This window comes from Phalacrocorax carbo, chromosome 16 (genome assembly GCF_963921805.1).
Source record: "Phalacrocorax carbo chromosome 16, bPhaCar2.1, whole genome shotgun sequence".
NCBI lineage: Eukaryota > Metazoa > Chordata > Aves > Suliformes > Phalacrocoracidae > Phalacrocorax > Phalacrocorax carbo.
The window spans coordinates 600,579-616,772 of record NC_087528.1 but is presented as its reverse complement, the minus strand read 5'-3'; the positions used below and the strand labels follow the sequence as shown (position 1 = coordinate 616,772).

General features: G+C 43.3%; 1 protein-coding gene across 1 annotated transcript in view; it reads left to right on the top strand.

The window, feature by feature from the left end:
* Positions 1-16,194, top strand: part of SEC14L1 (SEC14 like lipid binding 1) — a 44,168-nt gene that overhangs the window by 18,498 nt on the left and 9,476 nt on the right. Inside the window, exons 3-9 of the mRNA XM_064467310.1 lie at positions 7,572-7,721; positions 7,812-7,943; positions 9,976-10,104; positions 10,347-10,581; positions 11,291-11,400; positions 12,221-12,410; positions 15,261-15,349. Of these exons, the coding sequence (XP_064323380.1) occupies positions 7,572-7,721; positions 7,812-7,943; positions 9,976-10,104; positions 10,347-10,581; positions 11,291-11,400; positions 12,221-12,410; positions 15,261-15,349 (1,035 nt within the window). The remainder of the gene's footprint in view (positions 1-7,571; positions 7,722-7,811; positions 7,944-9,975; positions 10,105-10,346; positions 10,582-11,290; positions 11,401-12,220; positions 12,411-15,260; positions 15,350-16,194) is intronic.

The window sequence follows — 16,194 nt, the reverse complement described above, 5'->3', positions numbered from 1 at the left end:
GGGCACTGGGATTTGGTTTCCCTTCTTTAACAAAACAAGATGGAACACAGAACCTTCCTTTTTAATGGACGCTCACTGCCTGCTCAGTTTGGTTTGATTTTTGAAGTCTTTGACGTGGCTCTCATTCAGGTGAAGGATTATAGCTTTTAATTCAGACAAAGGGCTTCCACATAAGGTATTTCCTGATGCGCTTTCTCATTGCTTAAATCCAGTTCAGTGGTAAGTTGTTATGCAAACATTTTGGTTTTTGATCTTGCTGCGATAGCCAGCAGGTTAATTGTTGGTGAAACTTGTTGGAAAAGCTTTGGAGGAGAGTATTGTGTTCTAGTTCTAATGTCTTTTTAAACTTTTTTACTAGAAATTGCAGTGAAAAGCTTAAACTCTCATTTTTTCCATCTTAAAATAAAGTCTGTGTTCTCTACTGTTTTAAGAAAAGGAGTAGGGAAAGTCATTTTGCATCTAATATCCACTTTTACAAATACAAGTTGTGCAGTGGATCATCATCCCAGTACTTACCTGAACTGTCTGGACAACAACTTCTTGGTGCAGGTACTAAGGGAGCCGGCCAGGAAAGGCGCCTTCCTCAATTTGTTGTTTATTAACAGAGGGGGCCGCCTGGGCCATGGCGACCGTGAAGCAGTCAAGTTTAAAATCTATGGTAAGAGAGGAAGACTGCCAGCGAGCCCCCAACTCTGGGTGCGAGGAGAGCAGACTTCAGCTCGCTCAGGGAACTGCTTAGTAAGGTCCCCTGGGGGAAAGCTTCTGAAGGTGCCGGGGTCCGTCAGTGCTGGCCACTTTGTAAGTACCACCTCCTAAGAGCACGGGAGCAGGCAAAATGTCCAGCGTAGAGCTGGATAAATGTGTAATGCAGGGGGTGAGCAATGGGCTGATGCGTCAGGCTCAAAGGGGTGCAGTAACTGGGGTTACATCGGGCTGGCGGCCAGTCACTAGTGGAGTTCCACAGGCATCCATCCTGGGGCTGGTACCCTTTCATGCCTTCATAAAGGCCTTGGATGCAGGGCTGGAGGAATACTAAGTGTGCTGATGACCCAAAACTGGGAGGAGCTGTTGACGCTCTCAGGGCAGAGACGCCCCGCAGAGGGATCTGGGCAATCACCGACCCTGTGAAGCTGAACAAGGGCAAGGGCTGGGTGTTGCCCCTGGGGCGCGGCAGCCCTGGCTGTACAGGCAGCCTGGGGCGCGAGGGGCTGGGGAGCAGCTCTGCAGGGACCCGGGGGCTCTGCTCGATGGCAAGTTGAACACGAGCCCCCAGCGTGCCCTGGCAGCCCAGAGGGCCAGCCGTGCCCTGGGGGGCACCGAGCCCCGCATCGCAGCCGGGCGAGGGGGGGATTGTCCCGCTCTGCCCCGCGCTGGGGCGGCCTCACCCCGAGCGCTGCGGGCAGCGTTGGGCACCGCAGGACACTGGGGGTATAAAGCTACTGGAGAGTGTCCCGAGGAGGGCATGGAGTTGGGGAAGGGTTTAGAGGGGAAACGGTACGGGGAGCGGCTGGAGTCCCTGGGTTTGTTCAGCTGGAGCAGAGGAGGCCGAGGGCAGCCTCATGGCGCTCTGCAGCCCCCTCCCGAGGGCAGGAGGAGGGGCAGGGCTGGTCTCTGCTCTCTGGTGCCCAACGCCAGGCCCCGAGGGAACGGCAGGGAGATGTGCCAGGGGAGGGTCAGGCTGGGCATTAGGGAAAGGCCCTTCCCCCAGAGGGTGGTGGGGCCCTGGCACAGGCTCCCCAGGGAGGCATCACGGCACCAGCCTGGCGATGTTCCAGAAGCACTTGGACACGGCCCTCAGAGCCACGGTGTGAATTTGGGGTGTCCTGTGGAGGGACGAGAGCTGGGCTTGATGGTCCTTGTGGGGGGTCCTTCCCAACCCAGGGTGTTCTGATTCTACTTTGAAAATCTAACTAGTCATATCTTGATGGCATTGACTGGGTCAAGATTTACAGGCAAGTGAATAAATAAGGTTTGTTAAACTACCTCTCATTTGTCAAGGACCAGAAATGTGCATATAGAAAATTTCTGTGTTTCAGAAGATATACAGCCATTCATTCATAGATCTGAATCTGCTTCTTTCATGGTGGGTGGGTTGTCTGCGTAGTCCCCGTAAGCCTTATTTGTACTCGTGGGTAACTAAAGCTGCCTTGGTCTTTTCCAGAGAGACTTCTTAGTACTGCATCACTGCCAAGCAGCATTTTTTTTTTCCTAGCAATAAAAAAATAACTTCTCTCTTTGTAAATGAGAACATTTAAGGAAGTGCAAACAGTGGAGGAAAAAACCACTTAAGCCCAATTTGAACAAGGGCTGCTGTGGAGAGTCATACTGATGGGGGAAGTTAACTGCAAAAAAGCAAAGTTTAACTGTGGTGCTTGGATGGTGGCAGGGGTTTGGCTTGTAGCAGTGAAGGTCCTCATTTTAGAGGACTGTTCGTCATTCCATCTCTGGCTTCACAGAAATGTTCCTCTCCAAAAAGCTGACTACACGTATATTAAAGATGACTTTTGTTTCCCAAGGTGCAGTCCAGTTCATGACCCCCTTCCTGGTGCCTAGGAACGCTACCTTACCAAAAAACTTTTTCTAGAGCTGTTTGAGGTATATCTGCTCTGACCATCTGCTTTCTTCCATGTACACGCCCTTGAGCTGATTACGAACATATCAGCTAACATCCGTGAGAGACACTGGCACTGAGATACTGCTTTGCAGAAGTGTAATGATTTTTAAACATATGTATGTATTATGAAGAGAATAGTAGAGTACTATGAACAGCTGTAGATGGGGGATGAGAAGGTATTTGCTGATTTGTGAGTGTTAATGCAGAATTGCTTCTTTCGAAATGCAGATGCCAAGAATTTGAAACTTCTTTCAAGAGATTTTGCTACTGATCTACAGTGCTCTAATGTAGGGGAAGGAAGGGGATAGATGCAGCGATATGCAGGAATGATCAGGGTGCTGGAATGCAGCCTGCCAAGCTAGGGCAGCATCCTGCTTGAGTGACCCTCTTGTTTTGTGTGCGTTTCAGCATAATTCAGAAATGCCACATACTTGAAGCAGATAGAGTATGGTGAATGTTGGTATGTACTTGCAGATTAGTACCCAAACGTGGTCAGGTGTTGCAGGCAGGAATTCAAGTTTGTGCATGGCACACACAAAATGCCGTGGACTAGACTTGCTTGCCAGGATGAATCTCTTCGTGTGTTCTCCTGAGGTGTCCTTGCAGTATGTTGTGCTACCCTTACAAGGCTGCTGTTCTAGCAATTTTGAACAGAAAATACCTAAAAAATAAAACATCTTTACAGCGTATTTCTTGCAATTAAGCTATGAAGAAAATAGGCCATATGCTTTACTTTCTGAATGGTGACCAAAATTCCTGTTGATTTCACCAGGTCCTCTATGTGGAGGATCCAGCTGCTATGGGAATAACAGCACAGTGTAAGATTGCTTGCAGGTTTTATCAGATCTTTTTTCTTCCTGTAAGTGTAGAAATCAGTTTTGAGTCATCTAATAGGAATATTGAACAATCACTGTCCTTTAAGGCAGGAGACAGGGAATATATTAGTCTGGTCAGAGAAGCTGAGTAACTTACTGAGTAACTGAGTTTCTCCACTGAGGCCTGAGCACATGCCGCTACCAAGGTATTTTATTAGCCCTAGGCATGGTTTGAGAAGTAAAAAGCCAGAACAGTGTCTTCGGTCCTTCTGAAAATTGGGTTGAGGTCATACCTAAATCATGTTCTAAAGGTGGTGTTTTGAAAGGATCCCATTATTGCCGATACTAGAATCCCACAATCTAAGGGCAGCAGCAGCAAGTATAATTCCCTTGGGTATGAAAAAATGACTGCATTGGGTTTAAAGTAGTCTCACTTTTGAATTGCTTTCATGTCTTTAAACACAGCTGAAATACTAGCAAAGAGAAAAGTAAAATAAATCCTGTTATTTTGACTCTACTCTGAACATGAGTTGCTAAGGGAAGCAGTTGGAGAAGAAGCTTTAATACGGTGCTATTTTGGTTGAAATTATGCTTGTTAGTGTTCGTACTGTTAACATGCATTAAGAAAGTTACGGGTTTATGTAATGAGGCCATTACATTTGAAGTTCAAGCTGCTTCACCATACTGTGTTTTTCTTGGTGCACAATGCCCACTTCTGATGCCTCGGAGTACACAAATGTTCCAGAGGCTGGTAGGAAATTGTAGAAGTACATTATTAGGGAACAACAATTGCAGGTTTAAAATAATTTTTTTGAAAGGTCTGTACATAAATGTCTCGGCCAAAGAGGCGTTGTGATGCCTCGTGTCAGCACCAGCTGTAGAGGTTTTGAGGATGAGCTCACCCGCATGTCTTACTTGTGTTTCACGTCAGAATCTCCACACACCGTATTTTTTGAGACGTGACAGAAGAAAATGGTAAAATTAAGTAATGTCCTTGCAGCACCCTTCTTAGCTGCATTTAGTCCTACAGCAGCTGCATTTCACTCTTGCATTGAGTCCATCACATTACTGCAGCTGCTTTGCTCTTGAGGAACTGTCTTTTGTGATTGTATCTATATAGTAAAATTGAAACCCTGGGAGAAAGGTGTGTAATATCTAATGATTTTATTTGTAAAGAAAGACTTCTCATACAGGAAAAAATGTGTAGCATTTTATAATACACTCCGCTTTATCAGACTGCTAAAGAAATATTGGATAATACAGTTCAGTTATTTCCTGTCTGCAAAGCTGGACTTGAGACAAAATTTCTGGTTCAAAACACCTCAATAATGTAGAAAAATCCACTCGATTATATTAGAAAAGAAAGCAGTCTTTGATCTTCCTTTAGTCTTCTCATGCTCTTTTAATAGCTCCAGCCGTGGCAATGCACGTGCTGCTTTGGCTCATGTGTCTCTTATTGCGTTGTACCACAAATTACAGGTTTCCTCCTGTGCTGTGTTGGTCCATGGCGAAGCGAGATCTTTAAGTGTCCTACAGTCTTTAGCAGCTTTTGCCTGCCTGCTCTGCAGTGTGGGAGAGGGCGCTACGCTTAAATCAGAGCAAATATTTTGATGTGGCTATGGTTTACTATAATCAGTTTTTCTTCAAACAGGGCTGTGCTGAGAAACGGTGCATTACAAGAACATATTGGCAATGGTACATAAAGAAATAAAACCAGCCCAATTTAAGAGCCCAGTAAAACTGACTGAACAGTTTTCAATACTCTGTGCATGTTCTTTAGGGAAGAAAGAATCCTGTGTTGCTGTTAATCTCTTTGAAACCTTCAAGTACTCTGTCGCTGTAAGCACTGAGCGTGCCAACTTCTGGCAAGATAATTATTTTGTTCTCTTCCAAATTGAACACACTCAATTCACTCTTCCCATTCAGAAGAACAAATTCTTCTTGGGCATTTTTTTGCTCACAGTTCAATAAACACTTCTGAGCAGGTAATGTTGTAATTTGCAAGTGTTCACAGGGCAAATAGTCCTCAAAATGCTTCTTAAGGGGAGAAATGCATCAATATGCAATGAAGGAGAGACTTGCAAAAGCTTGGCAGAGAGGAGGCTACTCAGATGGGAAAAATTCATTGTGATCCTAAAGTAAAAATACTTATAAAATAATGAGAAAAATGCTAGATACCCACTTCCCCATATCTCCCATCTATAAAATAATTGTTCTAACATGAAGTCCTTAAAAAAAAATTTAAATGAAGCAATCTAAAAACCAGAGTGCTTCGCAATTCTGCTTCTTCTGGAAATCTTTTCTTCCGACTTAGGACAACATTTAGCTACAGTCAATGTAGTTAAAATGGGGATTAATTTGGAAAGAATGCTGAGACTTATTCAGTGAGAGGGATGAGATATTCTTGAATGACTGTAAAATATAAAGCCTTCTGTCCAGAATGAGAGCCTCATAAAGGAAATAAGAAACTTCTTATACAACAGTAATAGAGCCCATCCTTTCTCTTGGAGCTGCAAAAGGCTTTCCCCCCACTGCTTGCTGTTGTGTTACAACACTAATGCTCCGTCACTTATTGTGTGCACATCTCTGAACCCAGAAATTGTTTCTATTCTTAATTTAAACAAAACAAGCCGTGCACAGATGAAAATTTGACAGAAGGCGCACGCATACTTGCTCTATGGTCGTACCCCATGTATGTTACAGAGGAGCTTTATGGGCTCGGGACAATCATGCTGTAAAAAATGGTTTAAAAATATGCACGAGGGGAAAAAAGCTGACACTGTTTTAGTGCACTGCATCACTGTCACCACAGTAACATGGCATTCAGACTAAGTATTTCTATTCTTATAAAGGGCGAATTAAGAGACCTTTTCTCTTCCAGTGCCACCATTGCATACTTTGTGCAGCTGCTGCTTATTTTCTTCCACACCCTCTCGCTGTTGGTGCTGTTCCTGGGCTGCAGCTCAGCTATAGTGCGAGCAGCTACAACTATTTAAAAGGACAGAGTGGATATTTTACCTCTTTTAAAGAATTGTTACATATTCTGCTCTCAGGTTTACTTTATGTTACTGAAGTTTTCTTCTGCACTGGGACATCTTGCAAATCCTGCCTTTTCACCAAAGCCAGTTAGGTTCTGATAATGCAAAAATAAAAGAATTCAGAACTTGGAAAGAAGGCTAAAGAATTTTAGCCACCCCATGAGGAAGAAAAGCCAGAGAGAAGCAGAGGTATGCTAGTGACAACGAACGAAGAGGAAAATAAAAACCAACCCAGCTGTGTGGTTTTTTTTCCAGCCATGGTGGTTCTAAAACTAAAGTTCAACAAGTTTACTAATGGGAATAACTCCCATTTTCCTCTTACCTGTTTTGCCGGTCCCGGATTCTTAGCTACCCTCCCCAAGGGTTTCTGATTTAGTACCATCTTCTCTCTGTGTGTCAGGTGTTTGAGATGAACTTATATGACTATATTCTTTAACCAAGATCAAAGCTATTGCTAGCTCTGCATTATTGCAAAAAGTTTACATTTTCAGAAGGATGAAGTGGCCGCATTGTATTGGAGAGACTTACTGTATGTTGTTGGACAAAATGGTGAGCTCATACGCTGTGCAGTGATACCAGTATGAATGCTCTGCGCATAGGAGGCTTGAGAGCTCTGTTAGCTTACGGAACAGGCTTTGAAATGTTTTCATTAGACCTTTGGGAGCTGTATGGGAAACCCTCTAAATAGTTGGTGAAACACCGATAATTAGCACGTGGCGTTTTTAATCCAATGTGTGATTGTTTTTGTCTTGTGGTATTTTGGAACTAGAGGGTCTTATTTTCCTGTTATTGCTGACAAGAGGATTGTCATTGTACACAACGAAGAATTTTCTTTTTGGAGGGAGGTGAGAAATGGGGTATTTCTTGTGGTGTTCTAAAAATTGTTTTACCCAGAACGGACTATGTTAGGAATGTATTAATAAATGGATTGTCTGGAATGCACTGTGACTATTCTCAGCTGTGAGGTGGACGCCAGGAAGGCTCAATCCCTTCTGTGAAAGATATGCAGGACTTTGCCTCCAAATGGTGGTGATGTCAGCGAAGGAACCCTACACACACTCTCAGGAATTAACTGTTTGTCATCTTCTCTTCCCATCTTTATAGGCATACGAAAGGAGGTTTCCTACATGCCCTCTGATCCCTATGTTTGTAGCCAGTGACACTGTAAGTGAATACAAGAGCGAGGATGAAGCTATCCATGTGATTGAACGGCGCTGTAAGCTGGATATAGATGCACCGCGGCTATTGAAAAAGGTGATTAGGTTTGGAGTGCCTGCTTTATACTTCTGGATATCCTTTCACGTGAATATTGTATCTTGATGGAATCTGTGTCATCTTCCTCAGATTGCAGGAGTGGATTATGTCTACTTTGTCCAGAAGAATTCTTTGAACAGACGAGAAAGAACTTTGCATATAGAAGCCTACAACGAAACCTTCTCTAATAGAGTCATTATTAACGAACACTGCTGTTACACAGTGAGTAACAGGCTCTCGGTGCTGCTACAGATGGAGCTAAGGCAGGGTTTGGATTTCAGGACTCATACACAGAAATCGGGTTGTTCTTGGCTTTTGCCTTGTGAGAAAAAATAACCAACACACCACCATGAGCAAAAATTGTTGTTAGTGTTAAATGTAACACACTTGCTTGAAGAACTGAAACCAGTTTGGCACCCTCTTACTTAGAGCATCTTCTCAGAGGGCAGAACGCAACATAATTTGCTGTGTTTGACAGCTCTGTTTAGGCAAACCTGTGGTCTGTAATACCGTGTGGGGCTTGGTGAGACTGATGACACCCTGACAGAACTGTTAAGGGAAAGTTCAGTGTAGCTTATTTGCCTTCTGCTCAGCTCAGACAAATGCTCATCAGGTCAGCTATGTTTTAACCTGATTCTTTCCACCATTCTTGGCCTTCAGCGCAGACGATTTTTCTGATACAAAGGAGTCTGGTGACATGCTTACTGCTATGCCCTGGTCCTGTTTTATCTGAGTGGCCTAGCCAATACCCATAGGCTCATGCAGCACACATGGATAGCAGTAAAACTTCCAATCGATGTTAAAGGTCAAATCAAAACCAGCAAATGCAACCGATTTATTTGTATTGTAGTATTCATTTTATGTGCAGGTGATAACGTTTTCTGTTGTATACAGAACCATGGTTAAAAGGTCACTGAATGTCAAACCCACTTGACACGATTATCTGGGGTTTTTTGTTATTATTTCTGCAATTATTTCCAAGGCACACTTAAAAATACCTCTCCACCTGCTATTTTTCTGTGAAAGCCGCTCAGTTTAAACAGAGGAAATGCTATACAGAAAAGTGCAGGTAATAAATATGTACAAAAGACAACGCTGCTTCTTGCCCTTGCCGTAGTTGAGCAAGAAATCAGTAGGTAAATACAAAACCAGAATTTTAATTCAAGAATAAATTGTTTTTCAAAGTTAATTCTTATTACAGTTATTTTATAATTGAATTTATGAAAGGACAGGAAGGTTCTTAAATGTTATGATTTGTACTTAGGCTGTACAAGCTGTTCTTGTAACCCCCATTCCCTAATGCAGAAGAAGCAAATGAAGGGAAATGGGTTTATTTTTTCTGTAGTTGTCTTGTTATAAAGCGTTGATACTGTTCCCAGTCAATTTTAGCATGTTGTGAAGGGGAGGAGAAGCTTAAGGCATCAGAACAATCACCTGCTCAGAAATCCAGCTTTCTGTGGTGTTTGTATAACTACAAATTCAGAGCCCAGCCTGGAAATTCCTTGACAAGTCATCTTTTCGCTGAAGAGTTTAGGAAACAGCTTTCCTTCAGAGCAGTAACATCTGTTTCAGGATCATCTCAGCAAACTAAGATATAAGCTAAGAAGAAAGTTGGGAGTGCTCTAAGATAGCTTATTCAGCAAGTGAGAAGTTTACACTTCTGTAGCATTATCGTAGGAGTACAAAGTAAAATAGTCTTCAGCCTACAAAATACTAAGGTACTTTGTAGGTCAACAAGGGAATGATCTATCACAGTATGTCTGTGGCAGCCATGTCTAGACTGCAGTGCTTGGGAATGCTTACGCTGTACTTGCTGCAGTCTTTAAGCTAGCTGGCCTTGGCCTATCAGCCTAACCTGCAGCAGCAGCGGCCGGTTCACTGGGGAGCGTGTGCCCTGTTCAGCAGATACAGTACAGTCACAGCCCGTATCTAGAATGAGATAGTGTTAGCTGTATAAAGGTGCCAGTCCTTTGGCTCTTGGCTGGCACACTGGTGCTTCTCTACCCTCTCCTTTCTTGCTAAGAAAAAAAACACGCTGTGCTAGCCGTGAGGCTATAGGAGGGCTTCTCGGTCTGTCTGCTCTTTAGCGTTACCTTGCCCAAACCACGTTTTGCAAATGAAGCAAAAGGCTGCAAATTCCACTTGAATGTTTTTGGCTATGTGAACCTGTAAAACAAGAAACAGTCATTTCAAATATCGTGAGGGAAAAAAATACTAAATTAGCTAAACTGTATGACTTCCTTTTAACTAATAGGTTCATCCTGACAATGAAGACTGGACCTGTTTTGAACAGTCAGCAAGTCTGGATATTAAATCTTTTTTCGGTTTTGAAAGCACAGTGGAAAAGATTGCCATGAAGCAGTACACCAGCAATATTAAAAAGGTGAGGTTGCAGCTATGAACAAGGTGCCTGGCTCAAAGACAATGTAGCTGCTGCTGAGTAACAGGCTGCTCTGCTCAAAAAGCTGGGCTGCTCCTCTTTAGCTTGGGCACCATGTGTGTGTAGGTAGGTATTTTCAAGGGGAATCTTGAGAGAGGTCTGGCCACTTAATGGGTTTCCAGCCCAATCCTTTCTGTGTCTAAATGAGTGCTTTTAGAAGCTGAAGTAAATTTTCCTTTTTGAAGGGAAAAGAAATAATAGAATATTACCTGAAGCAGCTGGAGGAAGAAGGAATAACTTTCATTCCTCGTTGGACTCCTCCTGTTGCATGTAAATTAGAGAGCAGCACATCCCACACAAGACGACCGGTTTCACCCGCTATTAACATACCAGACTCTGCCACAAAGGAGGGCTTGAACAATAAGGAGATCCTCAACACCTCAAGCAGCCCCTCGGAGCCCACCGCAGGAACGCCTGATGGTATGGTGGTCTGACTTGTTCTAGTGGGATTCTTTGTACTGCAGAGGCTCTCGGCGCTGTGCTGCTTCTCATGGGCGGCCAAAAATCTTCACATGGGCTGTTTGGTAACACAGTGTTGAAGTGCAGGCTTGCAAAGCAGCAACGTGTGGGATAGCTTGGATAGCTGTTATGAGCTGGGCTTTTTAGTAAATGAAGATCAGATATGAGTGGAAAAACTCTTCACTTTGCTGTTCATTAGATTGCAGATGGGTGGCCTACTTCTTTCGCTGAAATTCAGGGAATAATGGGGAGGAACGGGCTGAAGCTTCCCTGGACACAGTCTTCTGTTATATCTTCCTTTCCCTGTGACTAAGGGAATTTGGGAAAATTCTTGCACTGGGAGGTTTAGATCAAAGCTTCTCTTAAGTATTTCCAGAAGAAGCAATCCCTATGGTGCTGTGGATTGACAAATCTGAATATACTGGCAAAATGCTTTTATAAATGCCTGGGTTTACTCCCTTCTTAGTTGCAGAAGGAGAATTAATTTTCTTAGTTTAACATTAAGATGACTCTGAATGTTGCCTTGCTTCATTGATGCAAAGAAACTTGAACCCTGACTGCACAGAACACAGAGCAGCTGCTTCTCTGCCTCAGTTATCAGCATGTAAGATTATTTGCTGCTTTGATTATGTCAGTTCAGGACCACTCTAATCACATGCACATCTTTTAGACAAGCTAGACGCGGACTACATCAAGCGCTATTTGGGTGACCTGACACCAATGCAGGAAAGCTGCCTCATTCGACTGAGACAGTGGCTCCAGGAGACGCACAAGGGCAAAGTAAGTTACCATCGGTCTCTCATGGCTCTATCTCAGAATGTGTGATATGCAAGGTGGACCTGATGACACATCGTGCCACACCTCCTGTGGCTAACTGTTCCTGTTAAGTGGCCCTCCATGATCAAAAGGGTACCGAAATGAAGTCTGCACAGTGGCAAGTTCATTGTGACTGTCCAGCTGACTTTGCCACCCGAGGTGCTTAAATTATTAGTGTGACTGCTTCTCAGAATGTCAATAAACCAGCACAGGGAAATAACATCAGTTTTATAAGCCTGCCTGGTTCTACAATAAGGTTATTTTTACATTTGTTTGTTTTGGCCAAACATGATACTCTCCAATCTATGTCCCTAAAGTGCAGTACTGAAAGGGAAGCACTGTGGCCAGTTGAATCGCTGATAGCAAGGCTGGGGGTTTTCCGGTAGCTTGTGATTTACGCGTATGTGTCGGCTTCCTTTTACTTAGCAATGAAATACAGTCTGTGTTTCATCTCTAGATTCATTTAAATGGGACTGACTTAGTATGGCCACACAGGTGTAAATGATTACATTAGAGTTAATGAAATTCTTATATCCCTCATGAAGGTAGCTGCAGTACCTGACAGGGCGCATAGTTTTTGATGCAAACAAACACTGATTTGTTTGAGTAACCTCCACTGTTACATACCGTCCTCTTGCGCTGGTGCAGGGCTGTGCATTTTTACGCTTCGGTTGGGTTTTTTTCTTGTTTCGAACCTCGAAAACAAAATTAAGTGGGATGTGGTGGTTTTGGTGGTTTGTTGTTGTTGTTGCTAGGTTGTTCTGTTGTTTGTTTGTTTAAATAGATCCCAAAGGATGAGCACATTTTAAGATTCCTGCGGGCCCGGGACTTCAACATTGATAAAGCAAGAGAGATCCTTTGCCAGTCACTGACATGGCGTAAGCAGCACCAGGTAGACTATATTCTAGACACCTGGAACCCTCCTCAAGTACTCCAAGATTACTATGCAGGCGGCTGGCATCACCATGACAAAGGTATGCTCTGTAGGGTGGATACTGAGCAAACAGCCATTTTATGTTCTGAATTAAAGGTGGTAGTTGTCCCTCTGTTAACAACTGAGAAGTCTTTCCAGTCACCTCTAGTTATGTACTAAGTGCATTTAAATTGATGCTGCAAGCTCCTTAGCTGGTGGAGGCAGACTCCTAGGTCCTAATCCTTCTGACTAATACTGACATATTTAACTCTCTAAGCTACTGGCAAAGCAGAGCTCTTTAAAGTTATTAACTGCACTTCTGTAGCACTCTGAGATGCTTAGAAGGGTGTTATGCAAATGCTGAGTATTCTCTTTCAGTGATTAAAAGATGTTTGTAAATAAGTCTATCTTTCTAATCAATTTATTTCTGATGTTGGATAAGTCTGCTGATGGCATAGATTAATATTTATTTGGCATTACAGTCAGCTTGATGATGAGAAGTGGGATGTTGCAAAAACATCAAATAGAGCAGGCTTATTTAAGAAGGGAAGCAGCTTTGGCTGAATTCCCTTTGTATGGTGAGCCACGGCCAGATCTTTAAAACACGGACAGCTATGCCTGCCACGCTCCCCTCTCTCCGCTTGCTTTATCGTGCACTGATCTTGCTGCTAATACATACACAGAAATGAAACATTTCGGATTTGTTGCTTGAGGCAAGCTGGGCTCTTTAGATAAGGAAATGATCTCTTACTGTGAGCTCTCTGTGTTCCAGTTGAGTCTCCTCCCCACTAGGCACCATTGTTTCTGCTAGCTCTTCCTGCCCCAAGCTGCATGTGAAGCTGGAAGGAAGCTGTCAGCAGCAGTGGCCAGGAGACAGGGAGGACACAGAAGTTTAAGCACTGTAAAGCTGAAAAGCTTGAATAGCTCTGCCCCGCTGCTTTGGGTTTGCCAGACCTCAGGCTGAGAAAATGGAAAATCAGAATATGCTTGTGAAGATTGTAGGGAAAAAGGCCTGTGAATAAGTTCTCCCTCTCTGTCAGTTCCTGGTCCTCACTTTGCAGAGACTTCCTCCGTCAATAGCACGTAACCGGGTCCTGCCAGTGAGGGGAAAGCTACAGAAAGCCTCAAAGCGTTGCTCAATGTTTTTCTGATAAGTTCTTCAGTCTTGTGGTGAACTTCGTGCTCCCCTCCCTTCCCCTCCAGTTCCTTTGGTCTCTTTTTACAGCGCGCCCACAAGTAAAGCAATGGTTTGTCAATAACGGAAAGAGAATTTCAAAGCTGAGCGATTCTCTATAATTTAAAATTTTACAGCGGTAGGTTCTTTTTTTAAACCCTCTTTTCTAGTATTGCTCCTTTCCTCCTACGCGCGCTGAGTGTGCCAAACTTAAGCTAGCTGAATTCCGCGTAGCTCTTAGCGCTAAAGCAAAGGGAGCGGTGGTTATGAAGCATGTTGGCTAGAATGAGCTATCAGCGCAAAAGAATAAAAGCTATTATTTTGGCTTGCGATTAGCACAGTTTTCTATACATCTGAGTGGCTTTTATTTTGATGGGAATGCTTCAGTCAAATGGTTTTTTAAATCACAAAGCTCTAATGGAATATAAAATAGAGAGTGATATTACAGCACCGTCAGCTGCGACTTTCCTTCCCGTGTCGTTTGGGCGGACCAGGGTTAGTAAGCTCTTAGTCTGGTTTTGGATGCGGGCGCGTCTGAGGGAGGGAGACCCAATATGAAGCTTAATAGCACTTCTTGTTCAGTGTTTCCAAAGCTAAACACTATGTTCCAAGATAAGTGCTGATGCTAAAACAAAGTTTCCTTTCAGACGACCTGATAAAATACAAGAGACTGTGACCTTCCATGGGGGTAGTGTCTTTGCCAAACAAATAACTTGCCTTGACTCTGCAGTTTTGGTTGTTTGGGGTTTTTTAATAGCATATCTTGACAGTCTCTTTCCCTGTGTCCCAAAAGGCTTAATGGTAATCTGATACCTTTCTTTGGAGGGAAGTCAAGCTGAAGAGACCACAGGACTTCAGAGATTTTTTTTTTATGTAGCAAGCTCTTTTTTTAAAAAAAATTTTGTGTCCTAGCATATTCAGTTTTATATGGTGATTATTTAGCTTTTGTACTAGAATAGATGGAGCAAAGCTTAAAAAAATGCATCATAGCTTTGGTAGGAGGATGGAAGCTGTTTCAGACAACCAGCTTCTATTGAAGAGCCAGAAATGCAAGCTTTGATTCTCAGATTCAGCGAATGCAGTTGTTAAGCTTAATGCCTTCGTATCCTGGGCGGTACTAGGATGCCCCAGGACGCAGCAAGATGACCGTGAAAAGGCGAGGCTTTGAATGCAGAGGGCCCATCTGAAGCTGATCTCTGGGAGAGAGGCTGTTCTCACCAGGCTTAACCTGCCTAAGTGAACGTGGCGTAGCTGCTTTTCCAAAAAGGTTGCTAAGCTATCCAGAGCAGTAGTGCATCACGTGTGATAGGAGGCGTACAGCCTCCGTTGCAGCTCTTCAGTTACAGGAAAAGCTTTAGTCCATTAGTGTATCTTAGCTGTCCTGGAAGCTACTTACAGTCCTGAGTCTTGAATTGTGTGTACCAGGATCTTCTGCGTACCAGTGTACTTGACGAAGTCCTTTGGACTTTTTCTTGCAGAAAGTGGGAGCTATTTTTGCATCAGGATGCCTCCATTGAACTTCTGCAGTTCATTTACAGCCAACCTTTTGGTGTAGCTGGACAGGGTAAAGTTTAAATTGCCATCTGCTCCAGGTTCTCCCTCTTGCAGCTGTACAACAGAGTTCGAACTGACCGTGGCTTGTTTCCATGTGGATTTTTAGCATAAAACTAGCCCAGACAAATCATCCGTTGCTGTAAAAATAATGGTTATATTGATATATTTGTTCTCGTTATTCAGATGGTCGCCCGCTGTATGTGCTGAGATTGGGACAGATGGATACCAAAGGCTTAGTGCGAGCTCTTGGGGAAGAGGCCTTGCTTCGATACGTAAGTATTTTTGGAGCCAGCAAGTTGCTAACAATGTGATATTTTCATTTAGAAATTTCCTCCTCTGCCAGAACATTCATCACTCTGCATATTTTGATGTACTTCCCGGCCGTCTGTTTTTGGTGTGAATACATCTGAAAGCTCCTGGTAGCTGATCTGCTGCATTCTTTCCAACTGCAAACTGATGGCGGAAAGGCGTAGTTCTTGGCAGCTCATGTAGTTATTGGTTAGCATTTTCACAGATTCTTCTGCAGTTTGTGCAGGGCTTCAAACTTAAGTCTCTGCATTCTTACAAAAGAGAAAATGCCACGCTCAGATTTTGTCAAGCCTGTACTCCAAGGATAAGAATAATTTACTTTTAAAGAAAAAGAACTTGTCTGTAACTTTCCCTTCTCTAAAGACTTCGCTCAGACTGTGTTAGTGTGGATCTGCTCAGTTTCCAAGCAGAAAGCTGGCAGAATTCCAGGTTTGAAATAATTTTTTGACTCCTAGTGATGACAGTCACTGCCACAGTAACCACTGGAAACAGGCTGGATTTTAGTTTTTCTCTTCCAGTGGCATTTCCAGGCACATACTAAATTTTGTTTGTTTGCCCTCATTCTGTTTCAAGGATACTTTCTATGACTTAAAAAGGGGCTTTAGTTTCTGAGTAAATAGGAGAGCAGTGCTTAATGGGGCAGAAGTGTAGGGAGACTTCTTGTCTGTATCACTCCTGGGTCTTGGCTTTCAGGAGGATCTTGTTTACATTTTACTGCTTTTAGGGAAAAGTATGTTTGTTTTTCAACAAGATCAACCAATGGGGTAAATGTGGTCATTTCTAGTTCATGCTTTGGGGGAAAATAGTT